The sequence below is a fragment of the Bos mutus genome, chromosome 2 (assembly GCF_027580195.1).
Source record: "Bos mutus isolate GX-2022 chromosome 2, NWIPB_WYAK_1.1, whole genome shotgun sequence".
In the NCBI taxonomy this organism is placed as follows: domain Eukaryota; kingdom Metazoa; phylum Chordata; class Mammalia; order Artiodactyla; family Bovidae; genus Bos; species Bos mutus.
The window spans coordinates 98,144,132-98,169,341 of record NC_091618.1 but is presented as its reverse complement, the minus strand read 5'-3'; the positions used below and the strand labels follow the sequence as shown (position 1 = coordinate 98,169,341).

The 25,210-nt window shown below is 39.1% G+C and overlaps 1 protein-coding gene across 13 annotated transcripts in view; it reads right to left on the bottom strand.

The window, feature by feature from the left end:
* The window catches only part of PKP4 (plakophilin 4), a 258,016-nt gene that overhangs the window by 79,982 nt on the left and 152,824 nt on the right, over window positions 1-25,210 (bottom strand). For 12 of the 13 annotated variants that reach the window (XM_070357342.1, XM_070357345.1, XM_070357348.1 and 9 more), the window contains one exon: window positions 9,883-9,917. The exons of the other annotated variant lie outside the window; for it this stretch is intronic. In XM_070357342.1, the coding sequence (XP_070213443.1) occupies window positions 9,883-9,917 (35 nt within the window). The remainder of the gene's footprint in view (window positions 1-9,882; window positions 9,918-25,210) is intronic. 13 annotated transcript variants of the gene reach the window in all.

Genomic DNA, 25,210 nt, shown 5'->3' with positions numbered 1-25,210 from the left:
TTATCTTTTCCCTTTCTTCTGTTAGAGAATTTTAAAACAGACCTCTCACATGAGATCATCAGAACTCTCAATACTTCCACTTGTAGCTCTATAAAACAAGGACTTCAGAAAACTACCATTATTCCATAATGCCGTATAATGAGTTCACATTCAAAATCTTTCTGATGTCTCACAAATGTCTTTCTTCAGTGGCATGCACTAGGCAGGCTAAAACAAGGTTCACGTTTGTGAATTGCTTGTGATTGCATTTGTGATTGTTCTTTAAGTCCTTTAAATCTAAAAAGGATTTCCCATTCCTTCATTTTCATTTTCTTGGTTCACTGCTGGAACCATAGCAATAAACTCACAGGATGTGCCACATGCTGAATTTGTTTGATGGATTTCTCATGGTATCATTTACACAACTTTCAACTACAATTTTTCTTGTAAGCAGAAATTTAGAGATAAAAAGCTTTCCGGTCAAGCTTCTGTGGGTTAGAGTACTTTACGAAAGGTGCCATGTACTTTACATCCTGTCATATCATAACTTTTATATTTGCTCAGATCAATCAGCCAATTCAAGTGGTGGCAGCCTCGTTTGTATTTTCAAGTTTACCACATTCCTTTCTACTAATGCAAGGATCCTCGGCCTTGGTTGCACACCACACAACTTGGTTGCCTGGGGTGGAAGTATAGGGCGCGGAACTTAGAAACTACTGCTGACTGAGTCCTACACTCAGAGATGCCAAGTCACTCAGCCTAAGTTGTGGTCTGAATAGTAGGACTTTTAAAAAATTCACAAGGTAATTCTAATGTGCAGCTAGGATTAAGAACATAGAGGTTTTTGCATACATTAATAATCTTTGCTTGAATCAATGATTTCATTAAGGGTTATAAATTGCTGACTTTCTAATTTTATTGATTTTTTTTCTGTATTTATTACACTGTCTAGGGTTATTGGGTGATCCTGGGGAAAAATACATACAGGACAGGAAGGATAAAATTTTAAATCTTCTCTTTAATTACTAGTAAGTAAATTAACTTAATTATGAGTAAGGCAGTGGGTCTCAAACAGCAGAGTGGAATCACATGGTGTTTAAAGGTGGATCTTAAAAGATCATTGATGTCTGGTTTGCGCCCCACGCTTTAGGACTTGGTCATGTGTAGGAAGGCCTGGGAATAATATTTTAACAACTCCACAGGCAATTTTAATATGCACCAAAGTTTGGGAACCTCTGGAGTGAGGTTGTGAAAAATTCTGAAAGAGATGGGAATACCAGACCACCTGATCTGCCTCCTGAGAAATTTGTATGCAGGTCAGGAAGCAACAGTTAGAACTGGACATGGAACAACAGACTGGTTCCAAATAGGAAAAGGAGTACATCAAGGCTGTATATTGTCACCCTGTTTATTTAACTTATATGCAGAGTACATCATGAGAAACGCTGGACTGGAGGAAGCACAAGCTGGATTCAAGATTGCTGGGAGAAATATCAATAACCTCAGATATGCAGATGATACCACCCTTATGGCAGAAAGTGAAGAGGAACTAAAAAGCCTTTTGATGAAAGTGAAAGTGGAGAGTGAAAAAGTTGCTTAAAGCTCAACATTCAGAAAACGAAGATCATGGCATCCGGTCCCATCACTTCATGGGAAATAGATGGGGAACCAGTGGAAACAGTGTCAGACTTTATTTTTTGGGGGCTCCAAAATCACTACAGTTGGTGACTGCAGCCATGAAATTAAAAGACGCTTACTCCTTGGAAGGAAAGTTATGACCAACCTAGATAGCATATTCAAAAGCAGAGACATTACCTTGCCAACAAAGGTTCGTCTAGCCAAGGCTATGGTTTTTCCTGTGGTCATGTATGGATGTGAGAGTTGGACTGTGAAGAAGGCTGAGCGCCGAAGAATTGATGCTTTTGAACTGTGGTGTTGGAGAAGACTCTTGAGAGTCCTTTGGACTGCAAGGAGATCCAACCAGTCCATTCTGAAGGAGATCAGCCCTGGGATTTCTTTGGAAGGAATGATGCTTAAGCTGAAACTCCAGTACTTTGGCCACCTCATGCGAAGAGTTGACTCATTGGAAAAGACTCTGATGCTGGGAGGGATTAGGGGCAAGAGGAGAAGGGGACGACAGAGGATGAGATGGCTGGATTGCATCACTGACTCGATGGATGTGAGTCTGGGTGAACTCCAGGAGTTGGTGATGGACAGGGAGGCCTGGCGTGCTGTGATTCATGGGGTCGCAAAGAGTCGGACACGACTGAGGATCTGATCTGATCTGGAGTGAGGTTATTTGTTACTCAAATTACCTCCAGTGGTGATAAAAAGTTTTTTTTTTACTTGTTTTGATAGTGGTTGTTGCATTTTTGTTGACAGAAAACTGTATCAGATATATGAAAAGAGAAGAAAGCAAAGCTGACAGGTAATGTAACAAAATTATTAAGTTTAAGATCAGGCATAACTCCAATTTTCATAAGAATTAATCAAATAATAGAGTGGTCAGTGGTATGCTGAAGTCTCCAGGCAATGTGATTCAATGAATAATAATTATTTCTTTAAATAATTTACCCTCTTTAATCTGCAGAGGCTTAAAGAGAAATTGGAAACAATTTTCTTAAAAGACTAATAAATTATTAAAAATTTAAATAATCATGATGATTTACATTTCAAATGTTACTCACCACTGGTAACATCGGAAGCATAGATAGGTGTAACAGTTGGTAAAGGTAGGAATATATGTTTGTGGGGATGAACTTGGACCTGGAGAGTTTGCATGAAGGTTATTCTAAACTAAAATATTTGAGATTCAACAGGTACCAGAAAGAAGGCTTTTTGGAGCTTCCCTTATTTCACTAAGAGCAGAAAACTTCTGGGAGGGAGGCTGCCATGGATTCCTTCTGGAGGAATTTTATGGCATTAAAAAAAAACCGGAGACACCACTTGCACCTTGTACCTGCATGAACAAACATCGTCACAAACTGTCTTATCTCCTGCTGGTTCTCCTGGAAATCCATTTGTTCTCCCTACAGAAGCCTTTCCTGCCTGCATCCTTTACAGTAAGTTAGACATACAACCCCTAACCCTACTCATTTAGGGAACTACTACTTTTGTGAGCTTTATATGCATATGAATACTTAGGGTTTTTATTATTCTTATTAATCTGTCTACTGTCAGTTAAATTCACCGGCCCCCAATTACTTAACCCAAGAGCATAGAGGAAAAGTCTCCCTCTCCCACATCTCGCTAAGCATTTTCATGGGCAAATTGACACTATTTGCCAAAATAGAAATGTATACACCCTTGTCCAGGCAGTTACCCTTAAAAATGTGATCAAGAGAGACACTCAGATATGCAGTGATAGTTTTTACCATTGCTTGTCAAAGGGCAAAACTGGGAAAAACAAAATGTTCACTAAAAAGGAACTGGTTATATAATTTTCTAAACAATAGACACCCACTAAACAGGAGGCAGACCTTTATATATAGTGTTTTAGAAACACATGCATGGTTTTACTATGTTGTTAAGGAAAAAAGTAAGTCACAGAACAATGTATAATATATTATCTTCACTGTAGTACAAAGAAAACATATGCAGATGTGTACATATTTACACACACACACTCACCAGTTTGGTTTTCAGATTTACTCTGTGTGTATGTAGATGTGTGTGTGTGTATAGGTGTGTGTGTGTATAGGTGTGTGTGTACAGGTGTGTGTGTGTGTGTGTATAGGGTGTGTGTGTGTGTAGGTGTTTGGCGCAATGGTCATGGTACGGGTAGATGTGGGAATGAGGGAAATTTTTAGCTTTTATTCCAAATTCTTCTATTTATTTTAAGTAAGAAACATTCCTCAAAGAAAAAAAAAAAAAAACCATGCCTTTTGTAACAAAACATGAAAAAGCTAAGTGAACCTTCATAGTAGTGTTTAGGAAGCTACAACACTGCAATTGTGGTAAGAAGACTATAATGACTATGTTACTAAAAAAGGCCTGAAAAAATAAGCATGGAAAAGCTTAGGACTTCAAGCCTGATATGAAGAGAAATTCATATTCCTCTTGGTATTCGGAAGAGAAGTAGAAACAAAATTTTGTCATTTATACAATTTATAGTCATAATAAATCATAAAATTCAAGCTCAATAATAGTCCTTTATACATGATTGCAAATCTAATATTCTGCTTATGAATATGTATAATATAACTTCCTACTATATCTCCTTTACAAATTCAGTACATTTCTACTGAGGCATAAAGTGTTCTCGTTTGTTTGGTCCTGTCTCATGATGTGCTGATGATTTTTTGTGTTGTAAATTACTTGCTCCAGACGGAGGAAAAAAGAAAAATAAATTGACTAGGGCTAGTCTCTCAATTATCTTTTATCTTCAGTATTTATGTTTTTTTTTTTTTAACCCATCCCAGTGGAAGAAAACTTGTATCCGTTTTAGAAGCAAAATTTAAATGTATAAAGAAAATGGTAAAAAAATATATATATCTGTATATACTATACAATAACGGTTTAAATGGATGGCATGTTAAAATAATGGCACTTCAGTACATACTCCACAACAAATAAATGTAGCACTAAGTTAAATAATCTGATCAGCTTAAAATTTCTATTTTACCACCATCTTTCTCCTTCTCTTTCACATGTATTGTCAAACATCAAATATATGAATGGAATGGAATCATCCATAGTTTCTCTCCTTCTTATAGTGAAAGACCCATCCAAGTTTATTAATCCCTTAATGCCTTTTGGCCAACTAGAAATTTACCCTACTTTTATGTTTCTATGTCTTTTTTTTTTTTTTCACTTCATACTTCAGCAAATTAAAAAAAATTTCCTTGAATTATAATGTCGATTTACAATGTTAATATCTTCAGTACAGCAACATGACCCCGTTATACATATGTATATTCCTTTTCATATTTTTTCCCATTCTGGTTTATCACAGGATACTGAATACAGTTCCCTGTGCTATATAATAGTACCTCCTTGTTTTCTCAACAGCCCTTCTTTCTGATGCAAAGAGTACACAATGTTTGGTTATTTTTATGACTGAATTGGTGTGCTACTTCTTAAAAGAAGGGAAAGGCCAAGGTTTATCCTTTAGAAGATACCTTCCATAATATAATATTTTCCATTATGAAGAAATATAATTACTTGTGCATAAATTTGCATTCTCACTTTCTTCAGGTCTTTATCTATTATTCTAATATACTTTTTCTATGAATATGGATTTTTTTTTCTATTGTATTATATGGGTTCTTAAAAGCCACCTCAAATTTTGGTGGAACATAAGAGACTGTAGAAATACATACTTTGGTATGAAGGTGTGAAGAGTGGAAAAATGGCACATTAACAAAAGGGGAAACAGGAACACTAAGACAACATTCCCCCTTCACTCCTTTTCAGCAGAATATACATAAACACATTCACAGAATTCATGGTCATAAGGAATGCAAGGCTATGGAAAAGACAAAGCCAGACAGAAAATGATAAACTCTCCTCTGCATAAAAGAGAAGAGGAGGTGCATTTACATTTTTAGAGAGCAGACATATAATGCTAATAAGATAGAAAATACAGAATAATGAAGACAGAAGACAACAGAAATGCAAGATAACAACAAAGCATATATGCTTAAAACAACTTTGTAACATCCAGGGGAGCTTCTCCTTAAGACTGCTTCCCAATCAATCTAGGAAAATAGAAATGTGTTGTAGAATGGGTGATTATTCCATATGCTTTGGGAAGTTATCTGAGTATTCAAAGTTTTGGCTTTTTGCTTTCCAAGAGCCTACAATCCCTGGTACGAGTTAAAAATCAACCAAACCAACCAACCAACCAAGAAAAAAACAAGCAAGCTGATTATCCTGAACTGAATCACAAATGGAAATCTTTTCTGCCTAGGGCCTCTTGAGTTTTTCCCTATAAAATGACTCTACAGTACGTTAGCTATTTAAAAACAAATTCAGCAGTTGGTCTCAATTTCTGGTAGTGATCAAATCATTGCCTTGCTATCAATTCACTTTGTTGCTGACTATCTTTTCAAGTCAAATTTGTAATATCAAAAAGAGAAAAATAAAGGGTAGAGAAATTGTCTTCAAGTAAATGTTCAAAATACTAAAGAAAAATGAGGAACAATAACAGACCTCCAATCCTAAATCCTTTCATGTGATCCTTTTTATTTAGGAAACCAAGATAATTGGATAAAGATGTTTCTTTTGCCAAGACCTAGCCAAAGACAAAATAGACCAAAGACTTTTTAAATATATTTTATATTTAAGCCATCTCTACCTCATTCTGGGTGGGACTACCAAATTTTAAAACAAGATTATTTTCATATTACATTCAGTATTTCTGCATGCATACTGGTAAAGAGAAGATAACAAACTTTACAGGAAAAGTAGCAGCAAAACTGTCATTTCATCCCATTTACTCACAATCAAACTTAAGGGCATCTATAACTGCTTAGAAAAAGGATTATGAAACAAACCAGATATTTCTTTTATTCATATAATCAAATTTCAAATTACTACTCTTATCATTATAGCTTATTGCCATGGTTACAACTGAAATGTCTTAAGAAACACACAAGTAACATTAATGTAGTTAAAATAACAGAGTGAAGTAAATAGCATTTGTGTTTGCTGTGTTTGAAGGTTATGTTTCCCTGAAGAAGGAAAGAGGGTAAGTAAACGTAATACCTCCATGTTGGAATATGAACTTGTGTAGGAGTATACTCTGATTTAAGTAAGGGATGAAGTATAGTTATCAGGTGTGAATTATGAATGTGCATGTGGTGAAGACAGATGAATTACTGAAGCTGTATTTCCCTAAACACTAAAGTATTTGGTGAGCTATTTGGCATATGTATAAAAATAAAAGATTATACAATATTTATATATTAAATGAAACATAAATGTAATGTTTTACAAATTATCTATAATATTTTACCTATCTCTATTTTATTCATTAGTAAATCATGAAGAAAGAAAGAAAGTGAAGTCGCTCAGTCGTGTCCGACTCTTTGTGACCTTGTGGACTGTAGCCTACCAGGTTCCTCCGTCCATGGGATTCTCCAGGCAAGAATACCAGAGTGCGTTGCCATTTCCTTCTCCCAGGGATCTTCCCAACCCAGGAATCAAACCCGGGTCTCTGGCATTGCAGACAGATGCTTTACCCTCTGAGCCACCAGGAAGAAGGTGGTCAAGTGACTGAAACTGAGTGAACACACTGGTTGGGAGGAGAGGTAGAAAGGATGCTAAGGGATGGTCATTCCCTATTGGGTGTCTTCATAATCTAAGCTCATTCTCTTTACTAGTACATCAATACAATTACATACTGTGGCCTGCCTGGCTTTGGTAGTTAGAAATCTACAACTGCTCCCTCCAGCTTACTTCAGCCAGGATGTTTCTCCGGGTCTACTTTAGGCAGCACTGCTGGGAAGGCCGTATCTCCCTTGTGGTTCCAGCTAATGCCGGAAGACTGCCTTGCTCTACCTCCCACCACTTCTACAATTTGGTGGCAACCCATGCAGCGCTTGGTCCCTGCAGGCCTAGACATGGCAGCAGCTTCCAGGAACAGTTACTCCTATGGGTGATTGGGCCCCAAATGATACAACTATTTTCCTTGGGCTGTGAAGAACTTCCGCCTATCAAATGCTAGCATTCCAAGAGAATGGGGCAATGACAGGATATCGAAATATTTTGTAGCTAGAAATATAAATGGTGACACTAATGAGGGAGTGAGAAGACTAACCTCATATACCAAAAGGGAGGGAGAATAAATACAACTCTTCTAAGAAAACAACTTGGTTATACATCTAAAAAGCCTTGAAAATGTTCATATACTTTGAATAGTTTTCTTCCTTGGGAAAACCTAGCCTAAAAGGTGTATCAAAGCTGCAGGTATAATTTTATATACAAGGATGTTTACCATAATGTTATTTATATCCATGAAAAACACCTGAATGTCCAAAAACAGAGCTATAGGTAAATATGATATATACTTGTAGTTTTTCTTTAAAGAATCCCCCTCCCCAGTTTTAAGTGTATAGAGCTATATATCTCCACTAGACCTGAAACACTTAAGAGGGCAAGGATATCTGTTTTAAACAGTGAAAGCTATGTGCGAGCCAACTAGGCTCTCAAGAAATATTTTTGGAATAAATTAATGATGCAGTATTAAACATGAACTTATAGGAGAATTTTATATTAAATGGTAGAGTTCTGCCATAGCTAAGTAGCAAATGCACTCTGTATTTTTCTTTAAACTGAAATCTTCAAATCTCTTTTTAACAGTTCACAGCACTGCCATGTCTCCTGAGGAATGTTTAAACCGAATGACTTTTTGCTCAAAGGATTTCCAGTAGCTGCCCATGACCTGCAGCAAGTTCAAAGTCCCTGGTATTTACAGATCTCTATAATTTGGCCCAGTGTGGTCTTTGCACATCTTATCATCTCCCAAACCAGTTTTAAATGTTCCCATGAGACATTTCTGTCGTCTCTGCTGCTGTGACAATGACAATACTCTCTCCACAGCTGGTCTGCCAGTCAAGCCCCAGGCTCCAGGCTCACCCCTGCAAAGTTATCTAACAAATGGATTGTCCATTTGATGACAATGTTTCCTGCATAATACTTACTTGGCAGTTAACCACATATTATTTCATGCCATGTCTTTCCTACTATTAAACTGCGGTTTTTAAGTCTTATTGTTAAGTAGATTTTCACGTCTCTTCATCTTTGTGCTCAGTAGCTTGGTCATGTCCAACTCTTTGAGACCCCATGGATTGCAGCCTGCCAGGCTCCTTCTGCCCATGGGATTTCTCAGGCAAGAATACTGGAGTGAGTTGCCCTTCCTACTCCAGGGGATCTTGCCAACCCAGGGATCAAACCTGTATCTTCTGTGTCTCCTGCACTGAAGGTGGATTCTTTACAACTGTCCCACCTGTGAAGCCTCCATACTACACGTCATCTATGCTTTGAATAAAACACTACATTTCTTGGGAATAGCTTCTTTAGAAAATAGCAAAGAGCCTTGTATACACTATAAATAACACCAGAATCCTGGTATCAGGTTCAGATAAACTCAGATACCAGTCATTTAGTGATTTGAGTTTTACTGAATTCAAACTTTGTTTAAAAACTGTCAAAGTATTTGGATATCAAGGCCTAATCTAGCATTTATAAATTGCTGGCATTGTCCCTCACATTATAAGCTTGATGAGAGGCAAGGGGCATGTGTGTGTGGAGTCCATCACTATCTAACCAGCAATGTGTATAGTATATGGTTCATGATGTGGCTGCTCAGTAAACATTTAATGAGTGAAGACATCAAACATCTGTGAAAGTGGGAGACACTCTCCTTAATGTAATTCATCCTTTATATGAGGTGAACTTAAGGTAAAAAGAACATATAGACTACATTAGAATCTTCCAGGCTACTTTAGAAGCTTTCAGGTAGTCCACATTTAAGTACAAAAAAATGAACATTTCAGGCAACTCTTCTCTTTTAATATGAAAAAAAAAACAAAACAAAACTGTGAAAGGAAAGACTTTGACTTACATAAGTGATTAGCCAACTTCCCAAGATTATACAAAAACCTGTGTGTGAGGGCATCGCTGTATTTCTTTATGATAAAAAATTCAAATATTGAATTGACATTAAAAATATTGATGCTCAATCCTTTAATTTCTTTACAAATGACATATATAAATCTATTCAAACATGTTAAAAAATTAAGCATATTAAGAAGTACTACCTTTAAGCAAAGTAGCTCAATATTGTCACTATTAAAGTTTTGGCTTGACTGATCTCATCAAGAGACAGTAAATTCAGAGAGCACACTTTGCTTGGGCAAAACGTAAGAAAGATTTTTTTATATGATTAAAAACTCATACCTGTTGATCTCCAAGGAAATGACTTCTCAGTTGAGCTAGAGAAAAAGAAGGAAAAAAAATGGAACATTTACTTCCTTTGTTGTAAACTTTAACTGTGGATCTGTTTTGAACATAAACATTTAATTTTCACATTTAATTATATAAAAGTATATTAAAACCTCAAACAAAATTTAAAGTGACTGTTCTAAATTAATTTTTAGAGAGTATTTAACCCCCTATGCCAATCTGGGACAAATTTGTATTTCTTAGAACTTAAGGCAAATTATTAAAAGACATATGATTCTCCTTGAATAAGACAAATGTAATACCACAGCTAACTGTGACCTTCATAGTACTTATATGAGGGCATATGCTGCTTTATCGGAGAAGGTGATGGCAACCCACTCCAGCACTCTTGCCTGGAAAATTCCCATGGATGGAGGAGCCTGGCAGGCTGCAGTCCACGGGTCGCACAGTGTCGGACACGACTGAAGCAACTTAGCAGCATCAGCAGCATGCTACTTTATGTGGAATAATTTATATGAAAACTACATATAAAACAACATATATATCATACACTGTACGACATATACATTAAAAAGAACCAAAAAGGTTGCTATTAAGTTTATTAATTTTACTTATTTTCAAAAAAGGCTTAGATGCTGTAATAGACATATAAGTTAATGGGGTCAGTTTACTGAATGTTGTCTTATAAAATTTAAATATCATAAATCTTTATATCAAAACACAAAGTTTTACAAATTAGGGGTAAATTTTAACTATATATTTTTCTTAGTTTATAGAGTGCTATGCTCAGTCGCGTCCAAGTCTCTGCAGCCCTATGACTATAGTCCGCCAGGCTCCTCGGTCAATGGGATTCTCCAGCAAGAATACTGGAGTGGGTTGCTATGTCCTCCTCCAGAGGATCTTTCCCACCTAGGGATAGAACCTGCATTTCCTGTGTCTCCTGCATTGGCAGGTGGATTCTTTACCACTGAGGCACCTGGGAAGCCCAGTTTATAGAGTACCAATTTTAAAAATTAGTGCATAAAAACATATCTGAGCCTCCCTGTCCACCCACTCCCTTAAATTAATACAGGAAAGCATGGTTCTCAGGGGACAGTGTAGCAGAACAAAGCAATAAGAGAGGCTGAATTATTCGGCATTCATTAAATGTTAAAGTACCTCACATATATTATCTCCTGTATATTATTCACAACAACCTAATGAAGAGGTGCCTTATTATCTTTATTTCACAGATTAAAAAACTGGACAAAGTCTTATTCCATTAGTAGATGGAAGAAGTGGGATTTAAACCAAGGATGGTTTGATTTCAAAGTCAGGGCTTCTGACCATTGTGCTACACAGAACAGCTTGTGATTCCATTTTTGTGTTAAACACACACACATGCACACATAGACACACACAATATGCCTAAGAAGTGTAGAAAAATAAAAATCAAAGTGCTAGTGGTTTTTTCTGTGGGTTATAACTAAAAGGATTTCTTTCTTTTTAAACATTTGTATTTTATTTAGAAATCAGAAACAAATACATACTGAAGTATTTTGGAAGTGTTTACTAATTTTAAGGAAAAGGTACAAGACTTTGCACTTAAGGAAACTCTAAAATAAAGAAAAGAACAATATTTTCAGAGCTGTAGTTGTAAGATTTTATTTTTTTATTTTTTTTGTAGTTGTAAGATTTTAAATCCATGTTAGTCCCTTGGTATTTTCCCCAAGTCATTAAGTGGCTGATGAAACTCCTGCTGGTTAAAAACTCTAGATTCAGTAAGAACTCCCCAAAGTTCAATTTTGCCTGTGATCTGCGAGCAGCTCACATTCCGGGACTTTGAACTAGCTGTGCCCAGGGGGACATGCTCCCAATGAACAGAGTCAATCAGTTAACGCTCATCTTCAGCACTCCAATCATGATCCTCCACCTGATGTACTCCTAACTAATTTCAAAAGGGACTGATGGGAAGAAAAAACAGATGAAAATTTGGTCAAATATCAATAAATGGCATATTTGTCTTGCTCCTGAAGATATTACCACATTCTCAAAAGTGGTTTCCAAAACTGAATTCCAATTCTCTTGAATATTATAATTTAATCCTATCATCTTGGAGAAGGCAATGGCACTCCACTCCAATACTCTTGCCTGGAAAATCCCATGGATGGAGGAGCCTGGTGGGCTGTTGTCTATGGGGTTGCACAGAGTCGGACATGACTGAAGTGACTTAGCAGCAGCAGCAGCAAACCTATCATCTAAACTAGCTTTCTAAGCACCAAAGTTGCTATTACCCAACTGTATTTCTATCAACATATTCACATTTTTTGTCAATATTAAAATCAAACTACCAACCAGAAATGTTTAATATACCTCAGGTGTCTTGGGAGTGGTGAAGTCTATTATCTTCTGGTTGAAATTTACATAAACCTTAATGAAATACCTTTACAAGTTTTTTTATTTTTGAAATTTTAGATCATAGATTATATGTCATCTTAACTGCTCAAATTGGGCAAGGGTTGTGGCTGTTTTGTGCATTTCTTTAGGTCAAGTGCACTGCGTATTGCCTGGCACACAGATGTTTAATGTGTGTGTGTGTGCTCAGTCGTGTCCAAATCTTTGCAAGCCCCTCTACTGTAGCCTGACAGACTCCTCCATCCATGGAATTTTCCAGGCAAGAATACTGGAGTGGGTTGCCATTTCCTACTCCAGGGGATCTTCCCGACCCAGGGATCAAACCCTTGTGTCTTGTGTTTCCTGCTCTGGCAGGTGGATTCCTTACCACTGTACCATCTGGGAAGCCCCTAATATATACGGTTGTAACACAAATTGTGAAAAAAGTATTAATAATACTGAGTTCTTCATTGTTCTGAGGGATCAGGTATATGTAAATTATTACTATTTTGTTCATAAGCTGGCTTGAAACTCAACATTAGAAAAAACTAAAATCATGGTATCCAGTCCCATCACATCATGGCAAATAGAAAGGGGAAAAGTGGAAGCAGTGATAGTTTTATTTTCCTGGGCTCCAAAATCACTGTGGACAGTGACTATAGCCAAGAAATTAAAAGATGCTTGCCTCTTAGAAGGAAAGCTATGACAAATCCAGATGGAGTATTAAAAAGTAGAGACATCACTTTGCTCACAAAGGTGCAAAAAGCTATGGTTTTTCCACTAGTTATGTACGGAAGTGAGAGCTGGACCATAAGGAAGACTGAGCACCAAAGAATTGATGTTTTCGAATTGTGGTGCTGGAAAAGACTCAGAAGGACAGAAAGGTGTGCTGCAGTCCATGGGGTTGCAAAGAGTCAGACATGACTTAGCAACTGAACAACAACACTTTGTTCAAACAGGTCTAATTATTCTCCCCTACTCTATGTAGGAAGTTCCAAGTTCCTATAACAAGCAGGCAAGCAGCATTTCTGGTGCTGAAAAGACCTTTGGTCATCAAAACACAGTAAGGCATTCCAGTCCTAAATATTCATTGGAAGGACTGATGCTGAAGCTAAAACTCCAATACTTTGGCTACCTGATGCAAAGAACTGACTCATCTGAAAAGACCCTGATGCTGGGAAAGATTGAAGGCAGGAGAAGGGGATAACAGAGGATAAGATGGTTGGACAGCATCATTGACTCGATGGACATGAGTTTGAGCAAGCTCTGGGAGTGGGTGATGGACAGGGAGGTCTGGCTTGCTGTAGTCCATGGGATCGCAAAGAGTCAGACATGACTGAGCAACATGAACTGAACTGAGGTGAAGGCATGGGGAAGGCGGATTCAGTTTGATATTTGGCAAAACTAATACAATTATGTAAAGTTTAAAAATAAAATAAAATTTAAATTATAAAAAAAAAAACATTATGAACACGAAAAAAAATTACTTTTTCTCCTATCATATTCTAGACAAACAATAAAAAAAATCACGGGGAAAATAAGTTAATATTGAAGATTAAAGATAAAAAATTCCATGGTATATTTTGAAGACTATATATTTAGCCCAATTACTTTCACACTAATTCCACAATCCTGGTCATTATATATTATTCATAATAGTCTATTTCTTTCGGAACCACCACTCTAGGATTCAGAGATCACGCAGTAAATACGTGAAGTTCTGAAATGCTGTTTCAAGTCACTTTTATTGGAACAATAAAACTAGAGGCAGCTCCATATGACACATAGGTGTATTCCTTCCTCCCTCTCTCCCTCTAGCCATCTATTCCAAAAAAGATTTCCCCAACTTAAAAGACGCTTGCTCCTTGGAAGGAATGTCTACAACATGTCTCACAGTATTGTGGCCACGGATGACTCCATTCCATTCCCTTTCACTTCTCATCTGAATATGCCAAGAACCTCCTCTGCAGTGTGAAAATATTTTAAAATACAAGAATGGGATCATCCATGACAACTTTGTTTCAGTGGGAAGATGCATTCACAATTTCTAACAACTTAATTATCAACAACCTTCTAGAATGAAATCCATTCATAAGTTTGGGACTGTTTGGTTGGACAGCAAACTACAGTTAAAAGCAAAATCAGCAGCAAATTAATAAATCAAGGCAATTCATTTTAATGAGAAAAAAAAATCTTAGTTTTAAGAAAGACACCATGCCTTTATCAGTATTGATGAGAAAATGCAATAAATCACTATAAAATTCCGTGCACTTAAGAAATTATGTATTTTTTTTCATTCACAGACATAAATGGAGCCCAAAACACCTTTGTTAATATTTACTGCAGTCGTTCAGTTCAGTTCAGTCACTCAGTTGTATCCAATTCTTCGCGAACCCATGGACTGTAGTGCACTAGGCCTCCCTGTCCATCACCCACTCCCAAAGCTGCTCAAACTCATGTCCATCAAGTTGGTGATGTCATCCAACCATCTCATTCTTTGTTGTACCCTTCTCTTCCTGCCTTCAATCATTCCCAGTATTAGGGTCTTTTCAAAAGAGTCAGTTCTTCGCATCAGGTGGCCAAAGTACTAGAGCTTCAGCATAAGTCTTTCCAATGAATATTCAGGACTGATCTCCTTTAGGTTGGACTGGTTGGATCTCCCTGTAGTCCAAGGGACTCTCAAGAGTCTTCTCCAACACCACAATTGAAGAGCATCAATTCTTTGGTGCTCAGCCTTCTTTATGGTCCAGTTCTCACATCCATACATAACGACTGGAAAAACCGTAACTTTGACTAGATGGACCTTTGTCGGTAAGGTAATGCCTCTGCTCTTTAATATGCTGTCTAGGTTGGTCATAGCTTTCCTTCCAAGGACCAAGCGTCTTTTAATTTCATGGCTGAAGTCACCATCTGTTGTGATTTTGGAGCCCAAGACAATAAAGTCTCACTGTTTGCATAGTTTCCCCATCTATTTGCCATGAAGTGATGGGACCAGATGCCATGATCTTAGTTTTCAGAATGTTGAGTTTTAAGTCAGCTTTTTAACTCTCCTCTTTGCCTTCATCAAGATCCTCTTTAGTTTCTCTTTGCTTTCTGCCATCAGGGTGGCGTCATCTCATATCTGGGATTATTGATATTTCTCCCAGCAATCTTGATTCCAGCTTGTGCTTCATCCAGCCTGGCATTTCCCATGATGTACTTTGCATAGAAGTTAAATAAGCAGGGTGATGATCTACAGCCTTGACGTAGTCCTTTTCCAATTTGGAACCAGGCCATTGTTCCATGTCCGGTTCTAACTGTTGCTTCTTGACCTGAATAAAGATTTTTCAGGAGGCAGGTAGCCCACCAGGCTCCTCTGTCCATGAGACTCTCCAGGCAAGAATGCTGAAGTGGGTTGCCATGTCCTCTTCCACAGGATCTTCACAACCCAGGGATCGAACCCAGGTCTCCTCCATTGCAGGTGGATTCTTTACCATGTAAGCCACCAGAGAAGCCCATAGCTGTCTTTGAAATCCCCTTATAGTGATGTTTTCCTATGTTATGAGTCAGAAAACCAGCCACTCACAGTCCCTTGCAGCCAGAGGGCCAATCAGTGACAGGGTCTAGAAGAAGGCTGGTTAGTGTGGCAGTGGTGCAGCAGGGACCAGCAGTGGGGGGCCCAGTAGAGGCAGTGGGCACTGTTCCCATAATCCCCAACTCAGAAGCTGGCTCTCTGGCCTTCCCGGAGATTCTGAAGATTAACACCTCACAGCTTCTGACAAGTTCTTTTCTAGCTTACACAGGCCAGAGAGGATTCTACTGTTTGTAGCTGAAGGTTCTGACTGATGTTTATGACTGAGACCAAATATAAATGGCCCTCTGAAAAAAAGATAAAACCTCACTCCTTAACTCTTGACCTGTATTTCCAGCTGCGTACTGGATATAATACATTTCGTAGTTGACATACTGAAACCCTTCCCCCCGCCCCAAATAAATTCCCATCTAATCATCACCACCTAGTCACTCACTGAAGAACACGGAGCTGTTTTACTGACTACCTACTGTCCCCGAACCCCGCTCATGTACAGCTCCACAAGGGCAGGGAAGTCTGCCTCGTTCACAGATACACTTACAGAACCTACAGCAGCTTGTGGCACACGCCTGTCACTCAAAACACACACCTTCTGAATCCATCGCTACCACCAAGTACAGTTCAGGCTTTCATCCTCATGGTCTCTTGGGTGGATCATTCTTTCAGGCTCTCTCCTAGCTGGTCTGCTTGGCTTTGATTTCTCATCCTTTCAGGCTCTCTTCCAGGCTGTTGCTACGGTGATATTTCAAACACTCAAATCTGAAATTCTCCTGATGCTAATGCACAACAGATTCATACAGGATACATTTCAAGCATCTTGGTTAGTATGGCAGAGATTCAAACATCTTCAGATGGTGCAGAAGGCCCTCCACCACCTGGTTCCTTCGAGTCTGCCCTTTCCCACACAAACCTACATTCTAGGCATTTCTAATTACTTGCAGTTTCCTCATATATCAGGCTGCTTCAGGCTTCTAGTGCTATTTTGGGGGTAGAATGTGTAGAACACAGTCTGGAAACTCAGAATTACCCAAATTTCAGAATGGTATACGTGTTACAACGTAACAATATATATGTCATACACACCCATGGATTGAACACTCTAGTTTACTTTTACTTTTTAATCACTTAATAATAACAGGAATGTCTTTGTAAAACGGTCAACGTTAATAAGTCAGCACTCGATTTCCTCCTGGATTCTACTGTGTCTGACGTGAGCTTCAGTGGACAGTAGTAGCAAAACAGCAGCAGAGGGTGGAGTGGAGAAAGCCTGATGAGGCTGCACAGTGACTGCATCACGGCACTTCTCACCTTCTCCCTGGTCTAGCTGGGGCTCTATCATCACTAGTGAGGTGCAGGCCACCGTCACTTTCTCGTCCAAAACCCACTGAATTGGGATACAATCCAAGTTATTCCACTTTGTTTAGAAAAACAGTTAAGAAATTTTATACTACACACAGAGACATGTATGTGTTTAAGTATATGTACAGCCCTTATTAATAGCTCAAAAAGTTAAGCACAGTCAAAACTTAAGCTTCATTTGGTATTAGTGGACAGGAATTACTGGAAGGAATACACCAGAAACTGTTTTACTTATGAATAGAGTACGGGCATGTACCATTGTCTAGACTGCATACCCTCCACGACATTCTGTCTGGTAAGTACGAATCATTCTTCAAAAATCAGCATGATGAAAGTTGATCACTTCTTCTTTATATTAACAATTAATCTACCTTGATTCTTGTTTTTCATATGATTGTAACTGCAATACTTGCTTATCTGTATCCACTACCAGATTATGGCTCTCTTGAGGATAAAGATTGTAGCTTAATTCTATTTGCATCCAACCACAATTGAGTAGAATGCTAAATAAATGATAGCTGATATTAATTTTTTGAGTTGCTCATTATTAGGGCTAATCCTATGTTATTTTAGAATTGTTTCAATCATTCTACAAAGGAATTTTTGGCTTTTTCTACATCTTACAGAAAAGATGTCTACTGTAAATATTACATGAACCCATTCAACAAGTATTTGTTGATCATCTACTGAGTGCCAGACATTGTTAGAGGCTGGGATATAATGGTGAAAAGAAGCAAACAATGATCAACACTGTTAATCAGGGAAATGAAAATTAAAACCACAATAAGATGTCACTTCATACTTGTCAGATTGGCTATCACCAGTTCAGTTCAGTCGCTCAGTTGTGTCTGATTCTTTGTGATGCTATGAACCTCAACACGCCAGGTCTCCCTGTTCACCACCAACTCCCGGAATCTACCCAAACTCATGTCCACTGAGTCGGTGATGCCATCCAAGCATCTCATCCTCTGTCGTCCCCTTCTCCTCCTGCCCTCAATATTTCCCAGCATCAGAGTCTTTTCAAATGAGTCAGTTCTTTGCATCAGGTGGAAAAGTACTAGAGTTTCAGCTTCAACACCAGTCCTTCCAATGAACACCCAGGACTGATTTCCTTTAGGATGGACTGGTTGGATCTCTTTGTAGTTCAAGGGCCTCTAAGAGTCTTCTCCAACACCACAGTTCAAAAGCATCAATTCTTCTGCACTCAGCTTTCTTTATAGTCCAACTCTCACATCCACACATGACTACTGGAAAAACCATAGCCTTGACTAGATGGATCTTTGTTGACAAAGTAAAGGATATAAATACCAAACGTTGGTGTAGATGTGGAAAAAAAGGAACTCTGTTCATTGTTGGTGTGAATGTAAATTAGTACACCCACTGTGCAAAACACTGTCGAAGTTTTTCAAGAAAAACGAAAAAAAATAGAACCACCATATGACCCAGCAATTTACTCCTGGGTATATATCCAAATAACAAAAATCACTAATTCTAAAAGATATATTTATCCCCAATGTTCATAGCAGCATTCTTTATAATTGCCAAGATATGGAAGCAACCTGAGCGTCCACTGACAGATGAGTAGACAGAAGATGCTGTGTGTGTACACACACATACACACACCCCAGAATATTAATCAGCCATAAAAAGGAAATTTTGCCATTTTCAGCAACACGGATAGACTTGGAGGGTACAATCCTAAGTGAAATGTGTCAGAGAAAGTAAAGACTATGATATTACTAATATGTGAAATCTAAAAAATAACACAGACTAGTAAATATAACAAAATGGAAACGGATTCACAGATATACACAACGAACTAGTGGGTACCAGTAGGGAGAGGGGTGAGGGGAATACCAAAACAGGGGGAGGGGTAAGAGGCACAGACTGTGTAGAAAATAAATAGGCTAAGAGGGTATATTGTGCAACACAGGGAATATAGGTAGTATGTTATAATGACTATAAATGGACTATAACCTTTAAACATTGTAAATTACTACAATGATTCAGTTCAGTTCAGTCACTCAGTCTTTTCTGACTCTCTGCGACCCCATGGACTGCAGCATGCCAGGCTTCCTTGTCCATCACCAATTCCTGGAGCTTACTCAAACTCATGTCCATTGAGCCCGTGGTGCCATCCAGCCATCTCATCCTCTGTCATCCCCTTCTCCTCTCACCTTCAATCTTTCCCAGCATCAGGGTGTTTTCAAAAGAGTCAGTTTTTCGCATCAGGTGGCCAAAGTATTGGAGTTTCAGCTTCAACATCAGTCCTTCCAATGAACACCCAGGACTGATCTCCTGTAGGATGGACTGGTTGGATCTCCTTGCAGTCCAAGGGACTCTCAAGAGTCTTCTCCAACACCACAGTTCAAAAGCATCAATCTTTGGTGCTCAGCTTTCTTTATAGTCCAACTCTCATATCCATACATGACTACTGGAAAAACCATAGCTTTGACTAGACAGACCTTTGCTGGCAAAGTAATGTCTCTGCTTTTTATTATGCCCCCTAGGTTGGACATAGCTTTCCTTCCAAGGAGCAAGTGTCTTTTAATTTCATGGCTGCAGTCACCATCTGCAGTGATTTTGGAGCCCCTCAAATAAAATCTCTCTCTGTTTCCCCATCTATTTGCCCTGAAGTGATGGGACTGGATGCCATGATCTTCGTTTTCTGAATGTTGGTTTTTAAGCCAATTTTTTCTCTCTCCTTTCACTTTCATCAAGAGGCTCTTTAGCTCTTCTTTGTTTTCTGCCATAAGGTTGATATCATCTGCGTATCTGAGGTTATTGATATTTCCCCTGGCAATCTTGATTCCAGCTTGTGCTTCTTCCAGCCCCACATTTTGCATGATGTATCCTGCATATAAGTTAAATAAGCAGGGTGACAATATACAGCCTTGACGTAATCTTTTCCCAATTTGGAACCAGTCTGTTGTTCCATGTCCAGTTCTGTTGCTTCTTGACCTGCATACAGATTTCTCAGAAAGCAAGTCAGGTGGTCTGGTATTCCCATCTCCTGAAGAATTTTTCACAATTTGTTGTGATCCACACAGTCAAAGGCTTGGCATAATCAATAAAGCAGAAGTAGATGTTTTTCTGGAATTCTCATGCTTTTTCTATGATCCAGCAGATGTTGGCAATTTGATCTCTGGCTCCTCTGTCTTTTCTAAATCCAGCTTGAATTTCCATCTGTTAAGTCCACAGTTCATGTACTGTTGAAGCCTGGCTTGGAGAATTTTGAGCATTACTTTGCTAGTGTGTGAGATGAGTGCAATTGTGTGGTAGTTTGAACATTATTATTGCTTTTCTTTGGGACTGGAATGAAAACTGACTTTTTCCAGCCTTGTGGCTGCTGAGGTTTCCAAATTTGCTGTATATTGAGTGCAGCACTTTCACAGCATCATCTTTTAGGATATGAAATAGCTCATCTGGAATTCCATTACCTCCACTAGCTTTGTTCATAGTGATGCTTCCTAAGGCCTACCTGACTTTGCATCTCAGGAGGTCTGGCTCTTGGTGAGTGATCACACCATTGTGGTTATCTAGGTCATGAAGATTTTTTTTTGTATAATTCTGTGCACAGGTACACAACTAAAGTTCAATTATAAAAAAGTTCTGTATTTTCTGTACATGTTAACTCCTGAATTCAAGAACCACTTCATGTTCACTGAGATGAAATCTCAGTAGCTGGAATAAATTCCAAAATGCATTTTTCTCATTCTCTACCATTTCATTACTAACTGAAGTTATTCCATTAGCAAATGTGTAGGTGTTCTGGATACTAAATCCATTTTGAGAAAAATTTTGGCAACTCATTATTGGTTTGTTGTAATTACCTTTGTAATTCATTGCTCTAATATTTACAAGTCTACTTTTTACTTGATTCCAAGGTTTATTTCTCTCAGTTAAAAGATGAAAGGTCGGTTTGCCTCTTTATCTTAGGCAATTTACACTGAAATTACAGTAGTCATGTAGAGATGTGAGAGTTGGACCATAAAAAAGGCTGCGCACTGAAGAACTGATGCTTTCAAATGGTAGTGCTGCAGAAGCCTCTTCTAAGTCCCTGGGACAGTAAAGAGATCAAAACAGTCAATCTTAAAAGACATTAACCCTGAATATTCATTGGAAGGACTGATGCTGAAGCTGAAGCTCCAAATCTTTGGCCATGTGATGCAAAGAGCCGACTCTTTGGAAAAGACCCAGATGCTGGGAAAGACTGAGGGCAGGAGGAGAAAGGGACAACAGAAAATGAGATGGTTGGATGGCATCATCGACTCAATGGGCATGAGTTTGAGCAAACTCTCAGAGATAGTGAAGGACAGGGAAGCCTGGTGTGCTGCAGTCCATGGGGTTGCAAAGAGTTGTACATGACTAAGAAACTGAACAATAACAACAAATACCTTGCTATCCTCTAGGCATTACAAATTGCTTTTTAATAAACTGCTTCAGAATCTTCTTAAATATGAAAGTGGGACTCCAGAGTTCCCAGGTAACTCCAGATTTCCTATTATGCACCTAGGATTTTCTCTGCCAGAATCTGGCAAAATAACTACTGCTGCTGCTGCTGCTAAGTCTCTTCAGTCGTGTCCGACTCTGTGCGACCCCATAGATGGCAGCCCACCAGGCACCCCTGTCCCTGGGATTCTCGAGGCAAGAACACCGGAATGCATTGCCATTTCTTTCTCCAATGCAAGAAAGTGAAAAGTGAGAGTGAAGTCGCTCAGTTGTGCCGGACTCTTAGTGACCCCATGGACTGCAGCCTACCAGGCTCCTCCATCCATGGGATTTTCCAGGCAAAAGAGTACTGGAGTGGGGTGCCATTGCCTTCTCGGAAATAACTACTAATGATTCTCAACTTTCAGTCTCTGTTTGGAATGTTACCAGATTAAACTTAATAAATTCCCTTAACTGAGTAACCCAGTCTATCCAACACTTAAATTTCTCTATCTTCACTAATTATAGGTAAATTTTCAACAATATGGCAATAACATCATACCATATTCTGAGTCTTCTAAAATTTCTATCTAGTATTGCTTTGATTCCCTTTTAATTAGTACATTTAAAACTCTGTTCAGTTCCTTTGAATGCATTGGTAAAACATTCCATTAGCTTTTTTTTGTGAGTTCTTAGCTGAGTAAAGCTCACTGTGTGCTTCAGCTTTGTTGAGTGCTCTTGAATTTATGGTTGAGAAAACCACTTTTTGAAGATAATGCCTGTGGAAGTACCAGGTCTTAAAGCATTCATCATGTAAGCAGGTCAAATTTTTCCTCAACATGACCTCAACAAGAACATCTTTGAGTTCATTTTATACTCATCATTAGCAAGGTGAGAAGTGAGGTCTAGAAGCCAAAGATGGAATCAACTGCTACTGCTGCTGCTAAGTCGCTTCAGTCATGTCCGACTCTGTGCAACCCCAGAGACGGCAGCCCACCAGGCTCCCCTGTCCCTGGGATTTTCCAGGCAAGAACACTGGAGTGGGTTGCCATTTCCTCCTCCAATGCATGAAAGTGAAAAGTGAAAGTGAAGTCCTTCAGTCATATCCGACCCTCAGCGACCCCATGCACTGCACCCTACCAGGCTCCTCCGTCCATGGGATTTTCCAGGCAAGAGTAGTGGAGTGGGGTGCCATTGCCTTCTCCTGATGGAATCAAAGGGCTCTCTAATATCATGAAGCATCTTCTGATGTTCCAAGAACTCATACCACCTACCAGCAGGTAACTGATAGGTTTTAACTAGTATTGTTTAAGTTTGCGAAATATACCTCATCTCTTGCTTTTAGTTAGATAAGAATTAACTAGGAAATAAATACCTTACATTAAACAGAGATCTACCTTTTGTTTTCATGCCTGAACTAGAGCAGTAAGACAAAATTAAATAACACATCATGACTATTCTTCCCAAGACAGGTGTGCATGGCTATTTTTCCACTAGGCTATTTCAATAAATTGAAGACAGGAAGACCAGTACGTAGACAATGAAGGTGAACTGCTTTGCCTGCTGAAGCAGAGGAGGGGAGCTGGGAGGCAGACAGCTATCGCAACTCACCGTTAATGTCAGACTTTATTTTTCTGGGCTCCAAAATCACTGCAGATGGTGACTGCAGCCATGAAATTAAAAGACTCTTACTCCTTGGAAGGAAAGTTATGACCAACCTAGATAGCATATTGAAAAGCAGAGACATTACTTTGCCAACAAAGGTCTGTCTAGTCAAGGCTATGGTTTTTCCTGTGGTCATGTGTGGATGTGAGAGTTGGATCGTGAAGAAGGCTAAGCGCCAAAGAATTGATGCTTTTGAACTGTGGTGTTGGAGAAGACTCTTGAGAGTCCCTTGGACTGCAAGGAGATTCAACCAGTCCATTCTGAAGGAGATCAGCCCTGGGATTTCTTTGGAAGGACTGATGCTAAAGCTGAAACTGCAGTACTTTGGCCACCTCATGCAAAGAGTTGACTCATTGGAAAAGACGCTGATGCTGGGAGGGATTGGGGGCAGGAGGATAAGGGGACAACAGAGGATGAGATGGCTGGATGGCATCACCGACTCAATGGATGTGAGTCTGAGTGAACTCTGGGAGTTGGTGATGGACAGGGAGGCCTGGCGTGCTGCGATTCATGGGTCACAAAGAGTCGGACACGACTGAGAGACTGAACTGAAGGGGTTCTAAGGATCCTAGAATAACAAATCATTAGCCTTTAGATAATAAAGATATCTTAGCAGTGATACTACAATTTTGGGAGCCTCTTCCAAATTTACTTATTGCCTATTCACAATCAATCTCAACAAACCAAAACCAAAAGTTCTTCCTTCAAATTCATGATTTCTTTATTGTGTTATCAGACCCTAGAAAATTTTCTATTGGATGGAGACTGATTTACTTCTTCCTACCAAAGGACCACTTGATACCAGCAGTCAAAAAACCTGAAACGAGGCCTTCCCTGGTGGCTCAATGGTAAAGAATCCATCTGCCAATGCAGCAGACACAGGTTCAATCCCTGGTCCAGGGGGATCCCATATGCTATCTATGGAGCAACTGAGCCCATTCACCACAACTATTAAGCCTATGCTCTAGGGCATGGGAGCTACAACTACTGAGCCTATGTGCTGCAAAGCCTGCACTCGCAGTGTCCCTGGTCTGCAGCAAGAGAAGCCATCACAATGAGAAGCCCGCACACCACAACCAAAAGTAGCCTCCACTCGCTACAACTAGAGAAAAGCCCACACAGCAACCAAGACCCAGCACAGCCAAAAATAAATAAATAAAATTATATTAAAAAAAGAAAAGTGAAACCATGACAACATGCTCTTACTTGTAGTTTATTATTATTTTTATGTGTTACGGTTCTAAATTGCCCCTGAAAATGGTATATGCCTATAATTTGAACTAAGCAAGGAATAAAAAAATGAGACAGGGCAAAGGATTTCTTTTCATAATTATCTGTATGTCTGAGGGTAACACTGAGGATTAAAAAGAAAAGGCCCTGGAATTTAAAATGATATCCTTCACATAGGATACAGCTGTTCCTGACCCATGGGCAACATGACACAAGCCCCGCGTTCCCCTCCCTGCCTGGCGATGGATTTCTACCCAGCAACCCACACTCACACGTCACAGTCACCTGGGTGGCCAACTGCAGGCACGGGCAAGATGGCCACAGGAAGGCAGGCACGCTGCTTTATGGAGGATGGGAAGGGTCGAAGGCTTACAGTCTGACCCATATTCTCCCTCCTGCTCGGTGACACCTCGCCTGAAAAAACTGGCCTCGGTCTCAGAACGTGCTTTTAAAACGTCAGTCTTCAAAAGATCATGAGGAACAGCAAGGGCTGGGATAAAAGTGCAGTCCTGTTTTCCACAGTCTGCTCATTTTGAGTAAAACACACAACTGAACACGGGGGTGAACATTCTTGATCTCATACTGGCTCTAGGTAGTTCTCACCCTTGTTTACTCAATTCTTTCTTCCACTCTTCTCTCATGCCACTTCACCATATTTTGGACCCTTATAACACCTGTCTGAAATACATTCCA